The 24,204-nt window shown below is 38.0% G+C and overlaps 2 protein-coding genes across 5 annotated transcripts in view; both read left to right on the top strand.

The window, feature by feature from the left end:
* LOC133986002 (complexin-1-like) overlaps window positions 1-24,204 on the top strand; it is a 62,849-nt gene that overhangs the window by 29,294 nt on the left and 9,351 nt on the right. For all 4 annotated transcript variants that reach the window (XM_062425763.1, XM_062425766.1, XM_062425764.1 and 1 more), the window contains exon 3: window positions 22,693-22,868. In XM_062425763.1, coding sequence (XP_062281747.1) covers window positions 22,693-22,868 — 176 coding nt within the window. The remainder of the gene's footprint in view (window positions 1-22,692; window positions 22,869-24,204) is intronic.
* Window positions 8,502-24,204, top strand: part of slc49a3 (solute carrier family 49 member 3) — a 249,080-nt gene continuing 233,377 nt past the window's right edge. The window contains exon 1 of the mRNA XM_062425767.1: window positions 8,502-8,507. The gene's annotated coding sequence lies outside the window, so the exon portion shown is untranslated. The remainder of the gene's footprint in view (window positions 8,508-24,204) is intronic.

Here is a 24,204-nt window from a genome sequence, read left to right on the forward strand (position 1 = left end):
CGCTGCATTCATTGTGTTTTTCTGGCAATAGACTAAAAAACACATATCTCGCTGTCATTTTTAAGGTCAGATATCAGCAAAAAAACTGCAGCTGAAGGCGATTTTATGTCTACCTGAAGGACGCTTTTAGCAGGACGGACCCTCACCAACACAACTGCCTTCACACATGCACTGTAATGGACCTGAAGTAGTCTCTTTAAAAGCTGCATCCACCCACCGACCAAATAGCTGCACCAAATATATTTGTCAGTCCAAATTGTAACCAAGGAGGAGAGACACGAACATTAGCACCATCAGCTTGTTGTTTTCCACCGAGCAGAGCTTACGTAATTAACTTCCCTAAATAGAGGCCAATTTGGAGTCTCTCAGCTCTTATAAACAACAGCTGTGAGAAGGTGATCTTTACTAAATTTGGGACTTTTCTGTCTTTAAAAATCTGGAACAAAGTAAGCTAATGTCTGTGCTGTTTTAGAAAAGAGAAATATTTAATGTTGCTGCTATTTTTTCCATTATGTAGACACATTACACTCCATATTCCCCATAAAAGTGTAAATAACTACAAAAGAGGAATATGTAAAAGATGGGCAATGACAACCACTGTTACATTAATTCAATTCAATATATCACTGTTGTTTATTACTTGCCTGCGAGTGATATATTTGATTAATTCTGCCTTTTAATGTCAGCTTGTTAGCTCATTAACCACAGTGTGTCAGTTGAAGCTGAAATCTGTAATGCTTGTTAGTAAATGATTACAGCGTGACTTGTGTCTTGTTTTGCTAACCTCTTTTTGTTTCCTGTAAAGTTTGTTCATATGAAAATGCTCTGCAATAGAAATGTATGTTTATTGGCAGTAGTCAGTATCAATGTATGTTCATACTGTATATGGGTTAGTGACAAATAAGGGTCGTAAGATGAGCAATTCAACAATAGCTTAAAAAATAGTTTTGAAAGCAGCATCAGGTTTATTAAAATGTGTATTTTGTAAACCCTGTTGTTGTACCGTATGTCTGGAAATGGAAACCTGTCCAGCTGTGGTTGTGTAACCATATAGCTTCGTTACAAAAACCGGATTTGTCAGATTTTGTCAAACACAGCTGAGGACATGTAAAGTGGGTCCCATCTCTCTCGGCTCCGTGGCGGAGAAACTATTGATATTCTGTTCAGCTCTTATTCGTCTGCCAGCCAAGGTCAATGGCATGGATGAGTCAGCATCGCAAAAACCTCGCCATCACACTCCACTTCCTTTTTGCCCCTCGACAACTATCAACTCTTCACCCTCTCTTTTCCCTCGACTCTTCTCAAGTTTCTTTTCTTTCCTCTCTCTCTGTCTTTCTGATTACCTCTCTCTCTCTCTCTCTCTCTCTCTCTCTCTCTCTCTCTCTCTCTCTCTCTCTCTCTCTCTCTCTCTCTCTTTCCCTTCTGACCCTCTCTTCCATTACATGGGGATTATATTTCTTGAAATTCAAAACAGAAAGGACAGCAGGGAGAGATCAGGGAGTGCCTCGACGCCATGGAAAAACTCACAGAGAATCCAGAGCTGACCTCAATTCTCAGTTTGCCTCTTAGACTTTCTTGCACTCTTATTCTCTCTTAAGAAGAACTTCAAAGAGGTTGTAGCGGGGAGGCAGGGGTCCGGTCACCTGGAGAACATCTGACGACATCTAGACACACTCAAACATCAGCCCTGCATGAATCAGTGGGGGGCATGTGGTATGACTGAAGGGCAAGGGAAAGGCATGATAGGATTTTTTCTTCTGCAGTCAGTCACACTTGTCACACCTAAACTAACTCGATCCACCACAGCAACAGCAGTACTTAAAGTGGAGGTCAATTTTTATGGGAAAACAAGGTCCTTTTTTGGGGGGGGTGTACAATATCTAAACCAATATTTGCAGCTTCCAGCTTTCTTCCAGTTAAAATTCATGCAGCACAGCCTGAAAAATCAAATCTGTGTGGTGTGGAAAGTTCACCTTTTTGCAGTTGGATTCCTCTCAACGACGCCTGCTTGCCACTCACACAGGGGGAGGTGACAAGTAGGAGCTGTGTCTTTTTTGATGAAGGTGTGAACCAAACAGATTGAACATTTGTTTTGGTCCAAATTCACCTCATTGGTGCAATTAGAAAAGCAAAAAAGTTTTTAAATTAGTTGCCTTTTTGAAGAATGTTCTTATTTTGTATAAGAAACATCTGTTGCACCTTCAGCTGTGTGCTGTTGTTTTGTTATCATATTATTGGGTTTGTTCTCCATAACATGTGATCATGGTCTTAAATCAAAATGAATGAATGAATTTATTTATCAATATACAGTATACGTACACAGTTCATTCAAAATCCCCTCCAGACAACGGCACATAACAGAACTGTGGATGGAAGACTGAATAACAACTCAGACTGTCATTATAAAAATAACCTTTTTTTATGGTTAATTGTTTATTTCATTAAAAAAAAAAAAAATTCAACCTTGATTTCATTTATGAGGAGCTCTTTTATTTCTTTTGTGTAACGATTTATGGGACTATAGTGTCCATCAACAGCAGATAGATACTCGCTCTTGGTGGAAAACAAAACCCAACTCATTTATTTCAAGGTGTGCTGCTGCAATGCTTCTGGCTTTCTAGCATTCTTAATTTATACTTTGCATTCACATTTTTTCAAATCAATTGAATTAAATCACAAAAACAGAACAAAGAGAGGTAAATTCATCCTCTCTAGTGTAGATGACTGAAAAAGAAGCAGGATACAAATGAATAAATGCAGAGAGGTCACCGAGCATAGTGAGAGCCGAGGTTTATAATGCAGCCATATGTAAAAAAAATAAATAAAAGAGTAATAAGAATAAGAAGCTGTATCACTAACAGCATGCTGCAAATTCCCGACATCAAGAATGAATGTGGCCACCTTTTATGAAAAGATAGGAAATGTATAACTACACACTATCAAATCATTACAATGGAGGGTTTTGCAGAGGGGAAGAAAGCAAGAGAGGCTGCAATTATTCAGCAGGCACTGATTCACAGCATGAATAAACCCAGCTGTATTTTATTACCAACTGTCATTGTGCTTCCAGATGGGATGATGGTGAATAAACCAGAAATGGATCTTCACATCAGAGATTGTAACCCGCTCTATGACAACAAATATTCAGATGCTCACAAATTCTCACAGTTTCTCATCATTTCTGCCCGTCGGAGTTGTGTGTTAGGGCTGGTTTGGCTTTGAAGTGTTTTTTAACTTTCTTTTTATGTTCCAACTTACTTCATATATAAAATATCAGAAACATCTGGTCTTTGTAATAAATATTGCAGATAAAACAAATGAATTAAAGTAAAAAATATGAGCAGGTTTTGATTCAAAATTAAAAATCCTTCTCTGCAAACTAGACATGAACTTTTAAGACTTGACACAGACGATGGTTATTGTGGTTTATGGGGACACGGATTATTCTGATTGTTAAAGTAATATCAAGTATCTTAATGCAAGTGTTATTAGAGGCTGATTTATGGTAGGTCACTAGACAGAAATGATGTATATTTACAAAAAAAAGGGCCATTCTTTCCTTTCCTGTTGCACACCTGGAGAATTTCAGCCGCCGTCATATTTTGTTGTGAGATGTGATTGGGTAGTGTTACTAATCACGCTTTCAGTTTTCACTTAACTTCATTATTGATGATTTGTTCGGTAACTTTAAATAATTTGTAACATCCTTGTTTGATTAGTTGCTCATGTTGCATTCAGTTAGGACACATTGTTAGGTAGTAGTAGCTACTTTAATTTGGGTGGCATCTGGTTGAAGCCCCCGATTGTTTAAATAGTCAAACACAAGCCCCTCAAAATGACTTGAGTAAATGCATTGAGTAGAGTAGTAGTATTTGATTGGACTCCACAACATCTCAGAGCTAAATAAGTTACCTTTTACTCCACTTCATATAATCTGACAGCTATAGTTAGTAGGCAGATTGGTCCTCATTAACAGTCCCACATTTGGTATGTGCCACTCATCATTTTACTGTGTTACAATGTCAGGATGTGAAGCCCCTTGAGAGTTTAACAATGATTAAAGGTTGTGAAGAGAAACATAATTTAACGGATGTGGATTGTAGGAAACAGGATTGCAGGTGTTTTTCACACTTGTATACTGTATGTTACACTTATGCACCTTTATCTGAGCCGTGCAAAGCCCCAACAACCCTACTTTGTATGTACATACTTGTCTTTGCTCCTGCATGACCACTCATGCTATGAGAGGGATTGGCATGAATTGTATTTTCATATATCACATGCTCAAAAAGCTTAAAAGCCACACAAATCCAAGCCACGGGTGAGGGCAGCGAGGTCGGCGTGATCTCATGTTTGAGTAATGGTGTTAGTTATCATTGAAATCAGATTTCCCCTCACATGATCGATGAGTATACTCAGAGAGTGGCAGGGGAGGATGAGGTGAGGATGATTATGCATAGCAGGAAGCCATGGAGCCGTCAAGCTAATTCACAGACTGAGGCTCTCCAAAGCCATCAGGAGGCACAAGGGATTGAATCATAGTTCCTGTTATTAACATAGAGGCAGGAGGCGAAATTGAAGCTAAAAGCATAACTGGGGGGGTTGAGAAGGAAGCGGAGCCTCGGGTCTTATGGATCAATATGAGCGCATAATGCTAAGAATACAAACCCGAGGAGGGTCTCAGCTAGCTTAGCTCCATAGGGTTTTTATGGTAATGCCTATTTCAGAAGGTGACAGCAACGTGACAGCGCTCTCAAAGGAGCTCAAGCCTTTGAAAAGATGACTTTCCTCAAAGTCATACAGCAATTTGGGATTCAATTTAGACTTTCTGTTTACCTTGGGAACTACATTTCAGATTGAATTTTATATTATACATCTATAACTCATCTGACGTCAGTTGTTAGATCCATGCAACCAGAGAATTGGCTATTTTGTGGTGCCCCAATTTCATGCTAATAAAGTAAACAACTTAGCTAAGTTGTTGACCCACTTTAAGAGTTTCATGTATGCGATACCAGAATACTTCAGCTTATAAAGCCTGTAGCTTATGAGTTTCCCTCATCTTCAGAGAGCTCAGCAAGTCACAAATGCCGGAGTCTTAGATTCTTAACCTATCACTGCTTAGTTTACTTCTTCTACTGGTGTTTTACATATATTTTAAATTAGCATCAAGATATTAGCAGTTCTATTTCAACCTCAGATGCTGCACTCTCTCAAACAGAGGGGATGTCATCAAGGCAAAGATTGCCTCAATGATTTTTAGTTTAAACATCAATAAATGGTGTAAAAGAGTGCAGTCTTTCAGGTGCATAGACTGTAGAGTGAATCTTATTGTCGTAGATCTGAAGAGAGAATTGCATTAGCATCTATAGTCATGTGGGAAATACTATTACTGAAATTCAAGTGTCAGACTGATGTATTCTTGTCAAGCTTTTGGTTTCTGGTTTAAACAAATCCCCTTTTTATATTCATGTATGTGGAAGACCTCAGGCACGGCTGTAGGAATGGTAATGTAGATCTACAGGTCAGTGTCTTTGTTGGTTGGCTGGTTGGTTGGACCACCACTTTGATCCAGACTGAAATATCTCATCTCAAATATCATGACATTTGTGTGTAGACTCAGTACTGGTTCCCAGAGGATGAATCCTAATGACCTTGGTGATCCCTTGATGTTTCCTCCTGCAGGTTTGCATGTGGTTTTGAGTGAAATGTCTCAACATTGATGGATGGAATTGCCATGAAATTGGGTCCAGACATTGATGTCCCCAAAAGGATGAACCTATATTCCCTTTGATAAACCCCTGAGTTTCCATCAAACACCATCATCTATTCACAATTTGATTTTGTCCAATATTTTGGTTTATGGGTAGATACCTGTAAAAAGCAATCCAATCAGCCTCAACTCTACTTAATAATTAGCAAAGGTTAGCATGGTGACATGGTAGGCTAAGATCGTGAACATGGTAAATATACCTGCTTCAGGCTGTTACCATTTTCAGTGTGAGCATATTAGCATACTGATGTTCTCAAAGCACCATAGTGGCTAAGTATAGCCTTACAGAGCCTGGCTGTAGACTCTTAGTCTTTAGGGAGTCTTTAGACCTCTTTTATTAGCAATTTGTAATGGCCAATTTTATATGGAATAAAATACAACATTACGTTTGCTTGTGATAGAAATTTGCTACTGTATATGAATGTAATAAGCACTAAAAACAGATGCACAGTTCTAAATGTAACACCTGGATTAATCTGAATATTAACAGTCGGTATAAAGCTTTTGGTCTTTTGTGATTTAGCATAAAGTGGAGGAAATAAGTTTAGTTTCAGACAAGTTTGGTGCTTGTTTCTGTGTTCATTTGCATACAGTACAGAGGTAATAGGAGAAGATGAAATCTGCTAATTGCTGTAGTTAACCTGTTAATTGGCTCTGGTGTGCTGTAGGATTCAGAGCTGTCAGGATTCACATCTCAGGTGTGTAGAAACTTTTATAAATAACACAAATTAAAACAGGAGTGAACATTTCTGGGCAAAGGTGAGATACTCACCACCAGCACCATCATCACCAAGCAAAGGAAACAGTGATAGATAATAAACTGGTGTTCACACTTAAACTTGAGAGCAACTTTGAAAAAAATAAGGTAATAAAAAAAAAAGACAAGTGTGGTAACATCATGATTGCTACCGTTAAAGTCGTCACGTAATTCATATATTTTTAAGCCATTTAAGGATAAATGCAGCCCAACGTGTCACTTTGACTTTATCAGAAGCAATTATTCCACTACATAAAGAATATTCTGAGTTTAACAAATCTCTGTCACTTCTGAATCAGACATAATTGCTTCCAGGTCCTCCTACCTACCAGAGTTAAGCAAACAGCAGCAGAAGCACACAATAAGCCAGTTATAATTGGATCTTGAATCATTTATGTGTGAAAATGAACTAACGTGACCTCAGCGATTGGGTTGATTAGCATACATGGCTGTCACAAAGCATCACAAACATCTCCTTAGATAAAAAAAAGTTTCTCTTTTAGCACTGTATTTAATTTGAGAGTGTTGATTGTGTATTCTACGACTATAAAAATAGGTGCTTGGCTCCCTAGCTGATTGATTATCTCAATTATTTATCAGCATCTCCACAAACCTAGTTAGCCCGCTAGTTAACATTATTATCTTCACAATAGAGCGCCCAGGTGATACTGCAAATTCTGTGAGGGGTCGATGTAGATGAGATTACAGCTAATAGGCGTAGAGATGATATTAGACATTAGATGAGCGTGCTGGTCGATGTGATGAATACTAAACATGAATTTATTATCATCTTTGGAGCTTGATTTCTTTGTTTAACTTTGCTAAAATCATGAGGAATTTGAATTTGAATAGCAAATGCTATGCTCATTTATCTTAGAACAGGGATTGTTATACACAGTAATATGCGTAACATGTTGATAAATGGTTTGGATTTAGCAGTAAGGCTTGTGTGTTACATTGTGTTGCATTTTGGGGTATATCAGGGGCTCTGTCATGGTCCTTCACATATGGAGCAGATGAAATGCGCTATATTTGGAGCCCACCTCACTGCATACTGTATATTTGACTGAAATGTTATAGAAAGAAGTATCAAATTGAGGAAGTATTGAAAGAAGCATGGCATAAAAGTGGTGAACAATGATGTAAATTTGGAAATAGGTGCTTCTTGAAATAACTTAGCGTTTTACTTTTACTGTCAAACTTTCAGGAAAAATACTGGAAGTAACAAATAAAACACAGTGGGCTGAAAAGGTTGTAATTGACCAAGAATGGGCACCCAGAAGGCACCATTTATGCTCTGTTTCTTCAAGCGACTCCTCAGACGGATGTCAGGTGGATTACTTCCAATTCAGGGATCACTAGCTTGATGCAGTCCATTGAACTGTCAAGACAGATACACATGATTTGAACTGTGAGGGGAAATGACAGGTGGAAGCAAAATAGTTCCTACAGTACTTTATCCACTTTTGCAAACTAAAAAGGTATTCATATTTCAACCAGATACAAGAAATTGAATTCTGTCAGGATGTGATGGTTGACCCTACAAAAAAAAGGGATTTTATTACGGGATATTAAACCCAAACATTTGTCCTTGATTGAACAAGGACTTGGCACAGTCCTTCATTATGATAAGAGAGTCTGCATTAATACCTTTGTCTCACACAGATGAATTTAATGAGCTGTCTGGTGGGCTATTTTTAGATATTTCCATCTAATATGAGCACACACAAGGATAAAAAAAAGAAAAAAAACAACTCAGACACATCTGTGAAAAAGCCCCTGTGTAAGATTATGCCTTCAAAGTACCGTCTGATACCTTATTGATCCTAGTAGGGCAAAAACAATTTCCTCTCAATGGTGAGACATGGTGATCAGGGTCAGATGGAGCAGATCTGTGTTTTATAGTGCTGTGTTTTATTATAGAGTCATTTGCTCAAGGACACTTAAGCAGCATCATCACAGAGGCTGAGCTGTTGGATCGATAATGTAACCTCAACAAAAGCTGCAGAGTTTCATGTGTGTGGAGCGAAGTATGCATAAGGGTCAGTGATAAATAAGGGTTGGCAAGATGAGAAAATTCAAACATATCTTTAAAAAATGTCTTAAATGTAGCATCAGGTTTGTTAAAATGTACATTTTGTCGGTTTTATGTCATTTGAAATAACATTTGCACCATTTTTTTTTAAACCAAAAGTAAGACTGAATGCTCCTAAAAATGTCAAATGGTGTAACCACAAAAGAATGATAAATATTAAACATTTTATCCACCTACAGTGTATTTAAGTGGACTTATACAAATAAAAAGGTCATTGTTCATTATGCACTTTTAAACACAAAATGCACAAAAAAACAAAATATTGTTTCCCTCAAAAGACAAAGAAAATAAAAACAGAAATGGTTCCTGATCTCCATGATTCCCCAGATTACATTTAATATTTATAAAAATTGTATTTCATTACATTTATTTAATATACAAAGTTAAGTAAGATCATGCCAAACTAGTTGATATGGTGTTTTATTGAGAATTTAGTGTTTTTAAGCAAGTTGAATTATTTGGTACAAAGTTTTTATGGTTACACCACTTAGACATTATACTATATTCTCTCAAAATGGATTAAATGCAGAAATGTTATGCTGAGTTCACAAAAAAAAGAATGTGTGCAAGTTATTCATATGTTTATTTTCACACTTTAACCCCTTTAAAATTGATTATACCACATTACATGTTACAAGCATGTTGCAGCAACTTTGGTGAACCGTGACTAAAGGTTATTCATTGATCACCGCCAACCCTGGATCGATTTTCTCTATTATTAAAACAACAATACAGTCTGTTAAGAGTCAGTGAAGCAGGTTTCCTTTTAAAAAATCAACTTAAAAATACTGTAAATCTGCAATTATTTAGGGCAATTGCAATTGAGCAGATTTTCCATAGACTCCATTGCCAATTATATACAGTATATTAAAGTTTCATACCTTTACCCTCCCTACAGCAGTAAGCATATGACTGGAACAAAGTTATACATTAAACATTACGCTACTGGATACTTTACTTAAAGCTGTAATATGAGGTATTTGACTACAAGATAGCTTAAGTTCTCATAAGGATTTTAACAGAGGGATCGGAGTGGTTATATTGCATATTTTAATCATATCATAGCACTGTTTAATTCATGTATATGCTCTTCCACAGTTCAGATATTTCCAACAGGACTCGCTTAAGACATCTGCATAGCATAAGACAATGTAAGCCTATTATGTCCTATTAGGGGACACTTCCTTATGAGAGCAGTAATGAGGTTAAAGAGTCTAAAAATGTAGCCGCAATTATATTAAATCAGTAAGTGTGGGTAGGGAAACTGGAACAGCATGGAGCCAAAAAAGTGATATGATTAACATTTCACTTGGCTTTTCATACCCTATCAATGATTAATAATATAATAATACAAACATAGGAGTGATGGTCAGATTAATACAAATCATAATATTCACAAGATGTATGAATGACATCAATAGTAGTCCAAGAAATATAGTTTTTTGATAATGTTGTATGGATTATTTTCACTCAATGCTTTATTTACTTCACTTTCGGTGGCCATGGAAACTATAAAGATGTTATTGTTATGCTTTTTTCTTTAAGCTCTGTTGAAGGCACACTGTTGCCGAAATGTCAGCTCATGGAATAAAATCTATAAACAATATTCTTCATACTACAATCCTCCTATTTTCTTATAAGGTTATTTTATTCTGTTGCTCAAGACAAAGATGTCCTCCCCTGAAATCTTTAGCACTTGAGCTACAATCAATGACTAATATGTATCCCAGTTGAACAGCTGAAGGCATTCACATGACCGCTTTAGTGGGTGGATTCATTGACTTTTCAAAAATTCAGGTTTTGTTCGTTTTTTCATTCAGCATGCTTCAATATCCGATTTAAATTGGTCTGTTTTGGACAAAGTGGCCATCTGGACTTTCCTCTCTGTTTCACCAGATATTCTTCACATTCAAATACTCCTGTGCATTCCTTACATGAAAGTCTTAATACTTAAGCTACAAAAAAGGACTAATATTCATCCTATTTGACCAGATGATAACATTCACATGACTGCTTTAGTGGATACAAACACTGCCTTTTCGCAAATTCATGCCTCATATCCGATTTAAATTGGTCTGTTTGGGACAAAGTGGCCATCTGGACTTTCCTCTCTGTTTCACCAGATATCTTTCATATTAAAATGCTCCTGTTTTAATGTAATGTTATTATACTCTGTGCATTCCTTACCTGAAAGTACTTAAACACTTAACCACGAAAAAGGATTAATATTTATCCTATTTGACCAGCTGATAACACTCACGACTACTTTAGTGGGTACATATGCTGACTTTTTGAAATTCATGCCTCATATCCAATTTAAATTGGTCTGTTTGGGACAAAGTGGCCATCTGGACTTCCCTCTCTGTTTCCTGCGGTTTTCCCTCCCCCATGGCTCTGCGGTTGGTAAAGTCATTGTCGCTGGAGGAGGGTTCGCCTGCTGCAGCGTCACCTCCGTGACTCATTACTCCAGTGACTCCGGAGTAATTGCTTATGAAGTTATGCGATTGCTCTCCATGATCTCTGGCACGCGACCAAACGTGCCACCCCGAGCTGTCGTGGGTTGTTACAGCACGCTCCGACACAGATAGTGCTTATCTGGAGAGCCAGAAGAAGCTATCGGAGTTATATTCCACACAAAGCCAGTTATCATATAATGAGCCAGTGAGCATCATGATGGAAGTAAATGCTAAAAGTGATATTACCCTGGCGAGATTTTACTTCACCAGGATGGAAATTACTGCATTTTGGGGGGACTTTTTTGGCTTAGTGCTTTCAAATGAAATTTTTGATGGATATGATCATATAATGAGCCAAAGAACATCATGATGAAAGTGACTGCTGGACTGATATTACCCTGGTGAGATTTTATCTAACCAGGAAAGACAGGATTCCATTTTCTGGATATTTTTGGCTTATTTTTTTTTTTTGATGAAATTTTTGATGGATATGATCATATGATGAGCCAATGAACATCATGACAAAAGTGACTGCTGTAGTGATATTACCCTTTTATGTAACAAGGGGAGACATTATTGCATTTTGGGGTATTTTTGGGCTCAGTTTGATGAAATCTTTGATGGATATAGTTTATGACTACAAGAATAATGACTAAAGATTTTCCATCATAAATCATGAATGTTTGTTTTTTTTTGCTAGACTTACTGGGATTTATATCTTTTCTCAGTCAGGGTTTAAAGTCCTCTGATCATAAACTTGTTCGGGATTTTAACATCTGATGTACATTTATCGTATTTTTATAGTTAATTGTTCAGGGACATTGTTATTTATCTGTTTGAATCTGCTTTATTTGGACATATTTCTATGATAAATTAAGACATTCTCTAGAAAATACTTTCTGTGGTGCCCTATATCCAGTGTGTGTGTGTGTGTGTGTGTGTGTGTGTGTGTGTGTGTGTGTGTGTGTGTGTGTGTGTGTGTGTGTGCGTGTGTGTGTGTATGTGTGTGTGTGTGTGGACGGTTGCTTTGCCTCGTCCTTGGTGCCAACCTCAGAGGTGATAAATGCGGTCTGTCCCTGCTCGATCGTCACCAAGGCCAGACTCTGTGAAGCTGTCGGCCATTGATAATGGTTGCGAACGGGTGATAAAGCACAGGAATGATCTATCCCTTGCCTCTGTTTCATATGTACCCTGGAGATTTACTGCGGTATGGTGGGGAATAGGGGAGACATACATCACACCTCTTGAGTGTCCTCTCTCCATTTCACTTTTAGCACATGAAAAAACGTTCTGCGTTTCTGTCCGCTTGGCCAAATCCTTCAAATAAACTGACATGCTTCTTATATTTCCACACTGTCTGCTACTCAGGTTCTCACTTTCAGATGCAACTGTCTCTCCATTGGTCTGTTGGAGCCTTTAGTTCAATGTAGTTTTATTATTCAGTGAATTTCAGATAATTTCTTCTAATCAATCTGTATTGTATCTGTATTGTTTTGTAGAGCCTCAAAGCCAGGCAGAGAGTGTTGTATTTGTTATTTTGGCTGGTCGGTCACAATATGAAGTGTTTCACAACAGTCACTATTTTTAAGTCAAGCCTTTTCTGTGCTCTTCATGCCATGAAGTGCCTGTATTCATACACATATTGCATTTGAGGGCTATCTTTTTTGGAGTATTCTGATCATGTTCTGTGTTGCAGTTCAAGAGGAAAATGGCCCGTATGCAAATTTGTGATGGTTGGTATGTGTAGTTGGTAAGTGTAGCAAAAGTTTCAATCTGGAGTCTGATTTAATCCTTACAGTAAATCCACATGCAATGTAAGACACTCTTATAAACACAAATTTGATTTATCTTGGACATACTGCTTTTTGGATCTTGCATTATTATTTTTTCATTTAACCCTTGGGAAGACTGAAGTTGCCTCATTTGGTAGCAGTTCAGTGTTCTGCTCAAGGACATTTTTCTAAAAGGCACAAAGACATTTAAGCCACTCAAAGGGAAAACCTTAGCTGCATGGGCGCACAACGAATGAAAAGAGAAGGGCTGTCTTGCTCAAGGACACACTGTAGGAGACAGAACTTGGCACCGTTCAGTTAGAGAATAATATTCCCTGGTCAGCCTCCCACTCTCAGCAATACAGAAGCAATTTTCTTCTCTGAACTGGGCTTTCTCTTCTTTTAACCAAAGTAGCGCTGCTCTCTCCAAGGACAAATGTGTTCCAAAAACCAGAGCAGGCTACATGATAGAGTCAATACTTGTCAAGGACCGGCACAGACAGCTCAGCGTGAAAAGTGACTCAGTGCCACTTTTCACAAAAACCTTTTTTTTTCTTTCCGATCTGACATTGATAAAACGATGAGTAGGAGTTGAAACACAACGACGGATCTTTTAAAGCATCACGATTCAACCGTGACTTCTACACAACCTTTGAGAAGTATGCTGAAATGTGGACATGAATGTTTTTTAATTACTTTATGAACATCTACTCTGGTACCTGATTGGTTTCTTCTGCATCAGCAATCTGTGTTTTTATTGAATCTCAACTTCCTGTCTCATTGGGCATATTGATGTGAAGAGCTGATATTAGACTACTTTTCAGGGGTTATGTAATTGGACCAGTTCTTTGGACATATAGTACCAGTCAAAAGTATTTCATTCATTATTTCTCATTGTAACAAATGAAAAGATTAGTCCTAATATTAGATTTACAACATTGATATTAGAGAGTAGACAGTAGACAACAATCTTTATTAAATATACTGTAATCCTTTATGTCAAGTATACCTGCAGCTTGTTTCTTAAAGATGGATAATCTCAAAGAATCTCAAAACCAAATTGACAGAACTGCGTAGTGCGAGGGGGCCACTGGCTTAGCTTCAAGTTAATGAATAGTTAAACAATACATATATAGACACAATATTAATTAGCAAAGAAACTCGGGACTCTCCTAGACACTGTAACAATCCTATAGGTTTACGGTATGACCACCAGTTTCAACTTCAACTCAACTTTGTTTCAGAGGAAATCACATTTTGTCAGTGATTTTGGCGAATGGATAAGAATACAATACCCTGGAGCCTCGGACGCTGTTGCTATGGAGAGGAAGCCAGTCAGAAGTGAATGAGACAATAAAAGGTATTCAGTGTGCGTCATCATTGAGGCTGTCAACAAAAAGTGGCACCATAGCTGCTGAATTCACTCAAAAGTGACCCAGAAAATAAAAGTGAACTTATTCATGCTGCAGATTGTAAAATTAGCTTCTGCCCACTGTTACCAATGTAAGATTATTTATTTTTGGTGAATACTTGGTTTAAAGAATATATATGATTTTGGTATCGGGTGGATTTTTTAAATTAATTGATAAATATATTCTTGATATTGTTATTTAAATTGGGAACTACTTTTTTCAATGTTGTTTTTCCATAGTGTTTACCGTAGTTTAGATATGGGGCGGAGTGATACGCCACACACAAAAGTCATGTTTCCAAGTTTGTTGCCGGTGTTGCCATGGTGCCACTTGTCTTTTCTTGAGTGGAGATTAAAAATAAGCTGTTCCTGTGCTGTTTCTTACCCATGACCTGAAGTAGATTTAATTAAGTTGACCATAACCTACACCGGCCCACGTGACCAAATTTTAAGCTCAATGATTGTATATTGCAACATTACTTCTCAACATCTAGAAAAATTCAAATATTTAATCACATCATGAATACCACAAAGACAAGTGGAGTCTTTTATTAGTGTTAGTCGAGCAAGTCTCAGGTCGTGACTCGAACTTATTGTCTTGTGACTCTGAGGGAAACATCGCCGTACTGAGAGAATTGCAAGACACTGAAAGCCAATATTTTAATGAGCTGTCTCCGTATCCAGCCATTTTCTCTTCTGCTTCACTCGATGGTCTTTCCACTGGGTTTTCGCACCACCTTGCCGTCCCGCCCGGGGGCAGCAGGCTGATGATGATGGTCTGGCTGGGTGGTGTGAGCTGTTGGAGTTGAAGCAGGGACCCGTTGGTCGGTAGCCGTGGGACTGCTGAGGACGGGTGACAGATGGGAGAATGGGAACACAGAGTCCTTGAACCTTTCCCGCTGTTTCCTCTCTCTTGCTGTCTCCCCTTTTCTGTTCGGTTCTCACCATCCGCTCCACCTTTTATTTATTTAACTGACTTCATTGTGTCCCGCTCTCTTACTCAAAAGGTATTTCCTTCATTTTTCTTCAACTCTTGGACTTTTTCCTCTCTCTTCCTCTTAAATTTTCCCTGATATTAATTCCTCAACTATCCTTGCAGCATCATTCTCTATTTCTTTACTTTTATTCATTTTTACTCTCCTTTGTTTCTGCTCTCTTTTCTGTTTCTGAAGTGCTCCCTGTTCTTCTTACTTAGTGCTCATTTTAATCCTTCAAACACTCTTACCTCTTGCATCTTTCCTTGTCACAGCTGTTTATCTTTTATTGTCTCACTCAGTCTATCTAATTTGCTGTGTTGTAGTGTTAAATAATCTTTCTTTTTTGACTCTCATCCTAGTTATCCTTATTTCTTTTCTTGTTTTTCCTCTGCTTTTATTTTCCAGCCCTCTCTCTTTCCCTTTTTCTCTATTCTTCTTCGATTGCCTCTGGGCTCCACAGGGGACACCTCTCATCTAGTCTCACTGATCCATCAGCATGCAACCTGCAACCTTAACTAAGCCACACACTCCACTATATATGAGTGGAAACACACTCTGAGCTCAAAAGTACCTGAAGGACATGCACTCGATCATACTCTCTGCTCTGATGGGAGCACAGCGACACACATCAACATTCACACCCACACAGCAGAAATTAAGATCTGTACATGTTGTCCTTATTCTGCAACACTCGACAGAGCTACATCTATACCAATACAGAGTGCCACAGATACTTCCAGACACTCTTTTCTCATGTTTTTTACTCATGCTCTCCAAATCTAATGCCAGTCTTTATGTCACTCTGCAGAGTCAAATCCACTGCATGACCGGACCATCCATGACTTCTAAACTTCTCCCTGATTCTTTTCGATTTCTACTCGTCTTCATGCTAAGCTAGTGTCAGCTGATGAAAAATGTTCTAGGTGGAGCTGTGCTATATTCAGTCAGTTTCAGTAACCATAGCAGCACAGTTTAAAACAAACTGCAGGATACCAAGCTGAAATAATATGTATTTATTTAACACCAACATTAAAGACTTGAGGCATTCTTACAGAAAAACAATCAGCATACTTTTCATTTGAAACTGGTCTCATTAAAAATCGACTTATATTTACACATAACATCACATTATATAGGTTAATGAATGTTTCTAGGAAATCTTACACTATATAAAAAATAAATAGATATTAAGCGGCTGGAAGAATAGAGTACAGTATTTTATGATCAGTGTGCTCTAGAGCTGCAACCATAAATTGATTAACCAATTGTTCGATCCAAAAATATATATACTCTGCAACCATTTTGATAATAATGATGAGTTTCATCACTTGATTGAGTTTTCAAGCCAGAAAGAAGGCAGACAGTGAACACATCTTTACAAATTTATAAATAATAAAATGAACTAAAACATTTAATTGAGTGTCTCTATGGTACAACTCACCTTTATAGCCAACCACTGTTGTTCTCCTTGACTTGGTGTCATCTGTTTATCTGTGGGAAAGGAATCGAGTACCAAAACACAAGTTACCATTGACAATTACTGTTTCATAAACTAACCTACTGGACACATAAAATGAGTTTGTCATTGGGTACTGTGTTTAATAAACTATTTTATCTACATTATCATCCCAACTGGATTTCCTTGTCACTGTTGAAACTGTAAAAAGTATTTATGAGTTTCCCTGTAGTGTGAGAACTAGTGGCTAGGTCAGCTGGGATGAAGTACATTTATATTCTTCTAGTCTGCTTAAGATTGAAAGAATTTTCTTAAGTATTTTCTCAGCCAAAGTTGATAATTATTTACCTGATTGTAGGGCTGCGTAATATGGACAAAATCAAGTATCACGGTATATTTGACCAAATAACTCGACATTGATATTGTAACAATAATGTAGAGACGACTCTTGATGCTTTCACAAAATATTTACACGATGAAATGTTTGATAAATAATCATTGGTAATGTGGATATAATGACAAAGTGGGTAAAAGGTAAATAACAGAACGGTCTGGTAAGTTCAGAAAATTACACATGTTTACAGTAATGCAACATTTAAAAGCAGGAAAAGACAACACTGATGACATACCACGATATTACGATGTCCTAAATGTAAGACGATATCTTGTCTCATATCACGATATCGATATAATATTGATATATTGCACAGCCCTACCTGATTGTTTGCATGATGTTGGTGAACCTCTGGATGATTCCTTTGACATCAAGAAGGTCGATGTTCCTCTTTTTCAGCAGCTTAAACAGTATGTCGACTAGTGGCATGATCTTGTGAAACAATGGCAGGAAAAAGCAGAAATCCTCATCTTGTAGTTTTCTCACAAAGCCCTCTGGTCAGTGTTAAGAGCACGACTGTATACGTTCCACCTAGTTGTTCAGGTTACAGGAAGTCTATGTTGCACCAGTTCATCAAGCACGCTGGTTTGCTTGAATGAGCGTGAGAAGGATGCAGAAAATCCACCAACAAGGTCTGGAGAAAAAAAAGTACTGATCCTGGACGATGTTTGATATCGCCTGCTGCACGATGAGGTTCAATTGATGCGCATAGCAATGGTCACAGTGTGCACTTCCGTTGACATCCTTTACCTTACAATGAACCCCAGCTACAGCTCCCTTCAACACGGCAGCTCTGTCATAGGCCTGGATAATTAGTCCTCTCTCTTGTCCCTCAGGGAGGATAGTGCTTAGCCTCTCCAAAAGTGCTGTGGCGATTGTGTCAGCGCTTGCATTCAGAAGAGGGATGAATTCGCTCTTGGATGTTGTTATGGATGTCAGTGTACCATAGTACAAGCAGTGGGTGGAATTGCCAGTCGTCTCCTCTGCCTGAATAGCAAGATTATCACTTTATTTTTTTACTTCCTCTGGAATATAATCTTTAAGAACTGACGGCATGCAGTCCAAAAGTTCATTGCATGCACAGTCTTTAAAGGGGCTTTTGAAAGAAGAAGCTGTCTTTAAATGCTCCTCCAACACACTGTCCAGCGAGCCAACTATATCCACTAAACCCTGAGAAGGCCAGCTTAAAGGCCCAGAGGATTTATCTTTTTTTTAATAAAATAAGCTTGTCTTTATCCACCTCTTCATTACATTTCCTCACTCAAATCCATTAATTTCTCATATCCATCCATCCATCCACATCACATGGTTCCTATTTCCCCATCATTTTGTGTCTAAGTGAGAAATCTTAAGGTGAGATATTGAGTCTGAGTTGAGTTGTTGCAGGAAAACAACGATGAAAATGTGAGTGAGAAGTTGTTGGAGAGAGGAGTGCCAGGAAGAGTTTGTTGTGTCGGAGTTCAGAAAGTATAGCTTTGTGTTATAAAAGATTTTCAGAAGAAGTTATGGCTGAATATTTAGCTGTCTTCCTGCAACAACTCAACTCAGAGCAAGACTTCTCCTAGAGCGAGATTTAGTTATACACAATAACAAACAGGCTTGAAAGGTAAAGAAAAAAAGTTTGGTTTCTCTCTAAGGATCCTTTTTCTATAATGAGTTTAGACACTTATAATTACAATCTGAGCCTGTTAGAAGCGAAAACAAACACTTTTAGTGGACATACATTGATGGGGCGCAGTTGGCCCAAAAGATTGCACTGCAGTCTGTTGTGCAGCTGCCCGTTGAAGCGCTCCTGCTCAATACTGGACCAAATTCAAAAACTTGTTGTCCTCATTAGTCACTTGGGCAAAAAATGATGGGAAAACAGGATCCAGGTTGAAAAATCCGAAAGTTTTAAGTGAAGCTGTTCCTAACTGTTTCACCACCATCAGTGTCTAGACTTTTATTTAGGGGTATATTCTCACATGATACCCCAAAACAACTAGTGACAAAGCCCTCTAGTGAGGATCAGGTGACATTATTATACATTTCATATACTGTACTGATTATGTGCCTGCCTTCAGAATAAGGGAAGTGTTACAGTCTTATCATTCATTGCTTAGATTTCAGTCACTGATTTTACTTTCTTACTGAAAACAAGTGTCACCAGTTTTACTCAGGTGTTCACAGCCAGCTAATATATATCTGGTGGCCTTTCATCCAGAGTCTTTGCAATTTCACAGATGCAGGGTTGCCCATAGTGTTCCCCACAGCTGTTGCAAGTGATATCATACACTCCTCTTGTCCTCTCTTTTCATGCGGGTGTACCAACAGAGCTATTTAATGGTTGAATGGCTTGTAGTGGGTTTGGTAGGTCTCTGAACTTTAACTGTTGTTAGAGATTCCAGTCTGTGGTTTCTTTGATCTAAAGCTTTACCACAAAACTTTTTGTGGTTATCGCTTTAAGAGGTTTTGTACAGCTCTAAAACACTGACATTGTAGTGAGAGCTAAGTTATTTATTGTGTTTTCTAATTAAGAACTTTTGTTTCAGTGTTTTTCTTACTGAAGCCGAGCATCTCAGCTTTTCCTCCCGAGCTTTTTCTCGTTGTGCTTCGTGTTGCCAGACTCCACAGCTGGCAGCGTTTGATGACTTTTGGGAACGACAACTGTCTCACGCTGCTGCACAGTAACTTTGTCACAATCAGACGAGCTAATTAGCCTTGAGCATCGAGATTAGTCATGTGGAGGTTTTTTGGGAGAGACACTGCAACATGTGGAATATGAGAGAGAAAATTGCAGCAGGAAAATCATCTTCAGTAGTCCATGGATATGTTATGTATCTGATTATCTGATTTCAAATAGGAAATACCAAATTTAACCAAAGATGTGAAGTAGACATGGCTTGCACACTGGACCAGGGGCATTTATGAATCAGGATGTACTTATTTAGTGACACATTTGGAAGTTAAAGACATAAAAAAGTCTGTTCCATCCTTTACTTATCATGACTTATATCATATTTTATTTGTCAAGTTCTCACATTAAGTTATAATAAGAGTAAAAATACTACATTATATCCACACTGAAATGCAATAACCTTAGCTTTGCAAGCATTAATGACATTTCAGTGGCAGTGGCAGTGCTAATGAGAAGGTGAGAAAAGGTCATGATCGCAGGATCGTAGGAATACATATATCTAATAAAGGCTACGCTCAAACAATGTCTCATGTGTGAGGTTCTATTTTTTAATTTGTAGCTGCAGACTTTGAAGTTCAAAAAGTTTTAATTTCAAAAGTTCCTCTGTTCAGCTTGGCCAAAGAAAAAAAATATTATCCCTGAAGTGGTGAGAGCTGTTCCCCCCTCAGAGACAAGTTTAGCTTTTGTTAAGATCGGTACACACACAAGATTTGGGAAATCCCCTCTAGCCAACAGCAACAAAGTCAGAGAGAAAGTTTAAAGTCATATTCAGCATTTCTACTGTGGCCCAGAGCGAAGTACAGAGAAGCAGAAAGAATCTTTGAGGCATATTCTGATTAGTGTTACAGCAAGAAAGCAACTCCACGGTTCTGCTTTACAAAGGCATACAAACATATTATTTACAAAGACCTAAACCCTCTGTGCTAACCCTAAGAATAGGGAAAGGAAAGAATAGTCTCCTAACAGCATACCAATAATACACATTATGTTACTGTATATGTTAGACGTTTTATAAGAACTTAACTAAAGCTTCAAGATAATTAATGTGGTGCCAACAAAAGAGTTCAGTAAAAAAAACAGAAAAACATGACAACATCAACATGGCTGTTTATTAATTAGCAGTCACCCTGCTCCGTATGACTAAGGACCGGGGCTTGTCCTGGTTCGTCCACACGGCGAGTTCGGACCGCAGCCAGCAACCTCAAGGTTACCACTGTCTCATCAATTTCACCACTGAAGCAGATGGCTGTGTCTTTGAGTTTTTTCCTCCAGACAGCCTGTGAGGCGCTGTGTAGCATCAGAGCACAAACTACAGCGCAGGCACAGAGTAGCAAATAGTGAAATGAAGACTGCTCTGCTGGACCTTGGGCAATGTGAGAGTTAGGGTCATATCAAAATGTGCCTGGTGTAGTCCAGGAGGTCCAATTCTCATTAAAATCAATTTCCTTCCTGCGAGCTGGAAGTGAGCAGAGAAATATGGGTTCAGGGTTCGTGAGGCCACTGTTAGCGCGCTGGATCGTTTCCAGCCATTGAGCTGGAAAGAAGAGCTAATGCCTCTGAAGTGAGAACACACTGCCAAGTTCCTGTGTAAAGGCAACGTGCGATAACACAGCAGGAGCAGCTCACAACATGCATGCTGACACTTAACGTTAGTATTTGCAACCTGATTTAAACCTCAGGACGGCTCAAAATATACTGGAGGTCTAGTACTAACAAACTGTTTGTGAAGCACTGATTTAAACGATAACACCAGCATTTCATTATTATTTTATGGGTTTTACTTAACCAGTTAAAATGTTCCTGCTGGTCAGAGTTTAATGAGAATATGTTTTGTTAAGAACATGACAGAAGGCCATGTAGTGTTTGAAGCAAGATGAAGTAAAGCATTTAAGGTGTGTTGTATAACAAGCATAGAGGAGTATACTAGGGGTTGTACTTTAATTATATTTGTCTGATTTGCATTTCCAATAAGAATTTTAACACACAAATGAAGACTAAATAAAGATAAGAAATCAACATTCAATTTGATAATATCTGTGTTTTGAAGGATTGTCTGATAGGATAGACTTCTGTCTTTTCTTTGTGACTGATTCTTAAGCATAGCACTTGTGAAAAGTGTTGATAATTATTCGACAAGAACTGACTATACAAAATGTAGGCTCGGAAAATGTAGGGGAATATCTGTCTTTGTCGGTGCCTTAAGGTTTTCATCAAGCAGAAAACTTAATCAAATTGACTTTTTGGCATGCAATCATCATCAACAAAAAGCTTCACATTGACAGTCAAGATATTAATCAGAGCAAGTAAGTCTGGACTGTAGTAGATAGCAAGTGATCTAATAAGGAACACAACATTCAACGCATCCAGACAAAAGCTTCTATGTTATTAACATTAAGAAAAATGATTGATCTCCTGCTAAGCATATCTAACCAGTACAGATGGAAGATCAGTGGCAGAAAGGGTCTGACTGTGTGTTTATTACGGTCGTTTCAACATCAACAAGCCTTTTGTTCGGAGGTCTTGACCTGTGGGCCAAGAAAATATCAAAAGGCCAAAGTGAGCAGCACAAAGGCAATCAAGAGAATGAGTAATAATTTATTGCATTGTCTTTTATCTCGAACCCTTGTTCATGGCGGTCACCTCTTGTTCCCTCTGAAAGACACACTTTCGTCTTTGGCTCAGTCGAAGACAGATTGCGCTGCTCTGAAAGTCGAATCAAACACAAAGCAGTGAAAGCGATGCAAAGCTATTGAATTATCCAAATCTTAGATGTGACACTGTGCACATCAAATACTTAGAACAGCAGATTGCTGAGATCCATTACGTCTAATTACTGTTAATCATCGATGTCATTCATTAAAAGACTTCTTATTAATATGTGTTTCATTAATCACTTTTCTCTCTCTCTGTGTCAACAATAACAGGGGCCACCAAAGACATGGGAAAGATGCTTGGTGGAGAGGAGGAGAAGGATCCCGATGCTGCGAAAAAAGAGGAAGAAAGACAAGAGGCGCTGAGGCAACAAGAGGAGGAGAGGAAGGCCAAATATGCAAAAATGGAGGCAGAGAGAGAAAACCTCCGACAGGGCATCAGGGATAAGGTAAAAATAACCCAATAAAGCTATTCATAACTGTGGTTGGACCATTGAGCGAAAATTGAGCCACTATTTGAGGAAATACAGGAAACAATTTTTCCTTCAGACATTGTCGGACACCACATTCATCAAACTTCATCAATCAAGTTAAAAAAAAAACATATTTAGGCATTATTTATTCTCATAAACTCAGCTAATCTACTTTATCAGGACTGTGTGGGTCAGATTTGGTTTACAGTAACTAAGCAACCTGCAAACTGTTTCCAATTTAGAAGTATTGTTAAAAGACCTGATTGGTGCATGTAAGAATGTGACCCCCGCCCACCATGAAGCAGAAAGAAGAGCACAAAGAAAAAGCAGAAATCTCTCATGTGAAACTTTGGTAGAAAATATTCTGTTTATGTAGGAAAACCTAAGTTTTTAATTAAATGTTCAATGTCAATGTTTTTCACTACAATTGCACCAAAATGACCTCTGAGATTTCTGTAAGGACTCCAGTACAATGGGGAGTAATTCAATTTCACTTGAAAAATAGCAACATGTCTCTCCAGAGACGATATAACTTGAACTACATCCAACTAAAGAAACACAGTTTAATGTTGTATGATTGTATTGATATTTTAGGGCAACTCAAAGCACTTGGTTTATGTTATTGAAGGATTGGTTTAATAGAGAAAAAAATACGCTAACAGGAAGCATGAGGCAGGATGCAGGCTGTAATGTGCAGCATTATGTATGTGGGTCAGTGACAAATAAGGGTTAGTAAGATGAGCAATTCAAAAATATCTTTAAAAAATGTCTTAAAAGCAGCATTGGGTTTGTCAAAATGTACATTTTGTATTTGTAGGAGCCATATATTTGATTTCATTTGAGTGGTAGTGCTCCTCCCAAGCGCTAGGGGGAGCACGATAAAAGGCCGGCTGGGCACAGATAAAAAGGTCATGCCAATCAAGCCAGGTGCGTGCTGATGGTGAGAAAAAGTTTTTGACTGTGCTCAGGAACAAAGGGCGGTTTTTGTTTTGTTTATTGTAAATTTATGTAAAGGTAATAAAATTGAAACCTGCGTACACGTCAGACGTATTCGATCCATTAGCCTCCAGTAGTGTTAAAAGTACAGGGCATAGTCACTACAGTATTTCTGTTGGTTTTATGTTATTTGAAATGACATTTGCTCCATTTTATTTAACCAAAAGTAAGACTGAATGCTCCTGAAATGTCAAATGGTGTAACCACAAAAGAATGATAAACTAGTTGATATGGTGTTTTATTGAGAATTTAGTGTTTTTAAGCAAGTTTAATTATCTGGTACAAAGTTTTTATGGTTACACCACTTAGACATTTT

The sequence above is a fragment of the Scomber scombrus genome, chromosome 9, assembly GCF_963691925.1.
Source record: "Scomber scombrus chromosome 9, fScoSco1.1, whole genome shotgun sequence".
Lineage (NCBI taxonomy): Eukaryota > Metazoa > Chordata > Actinopteri > Scombriformes > Scombridae > Scomber > Scomber scombrus.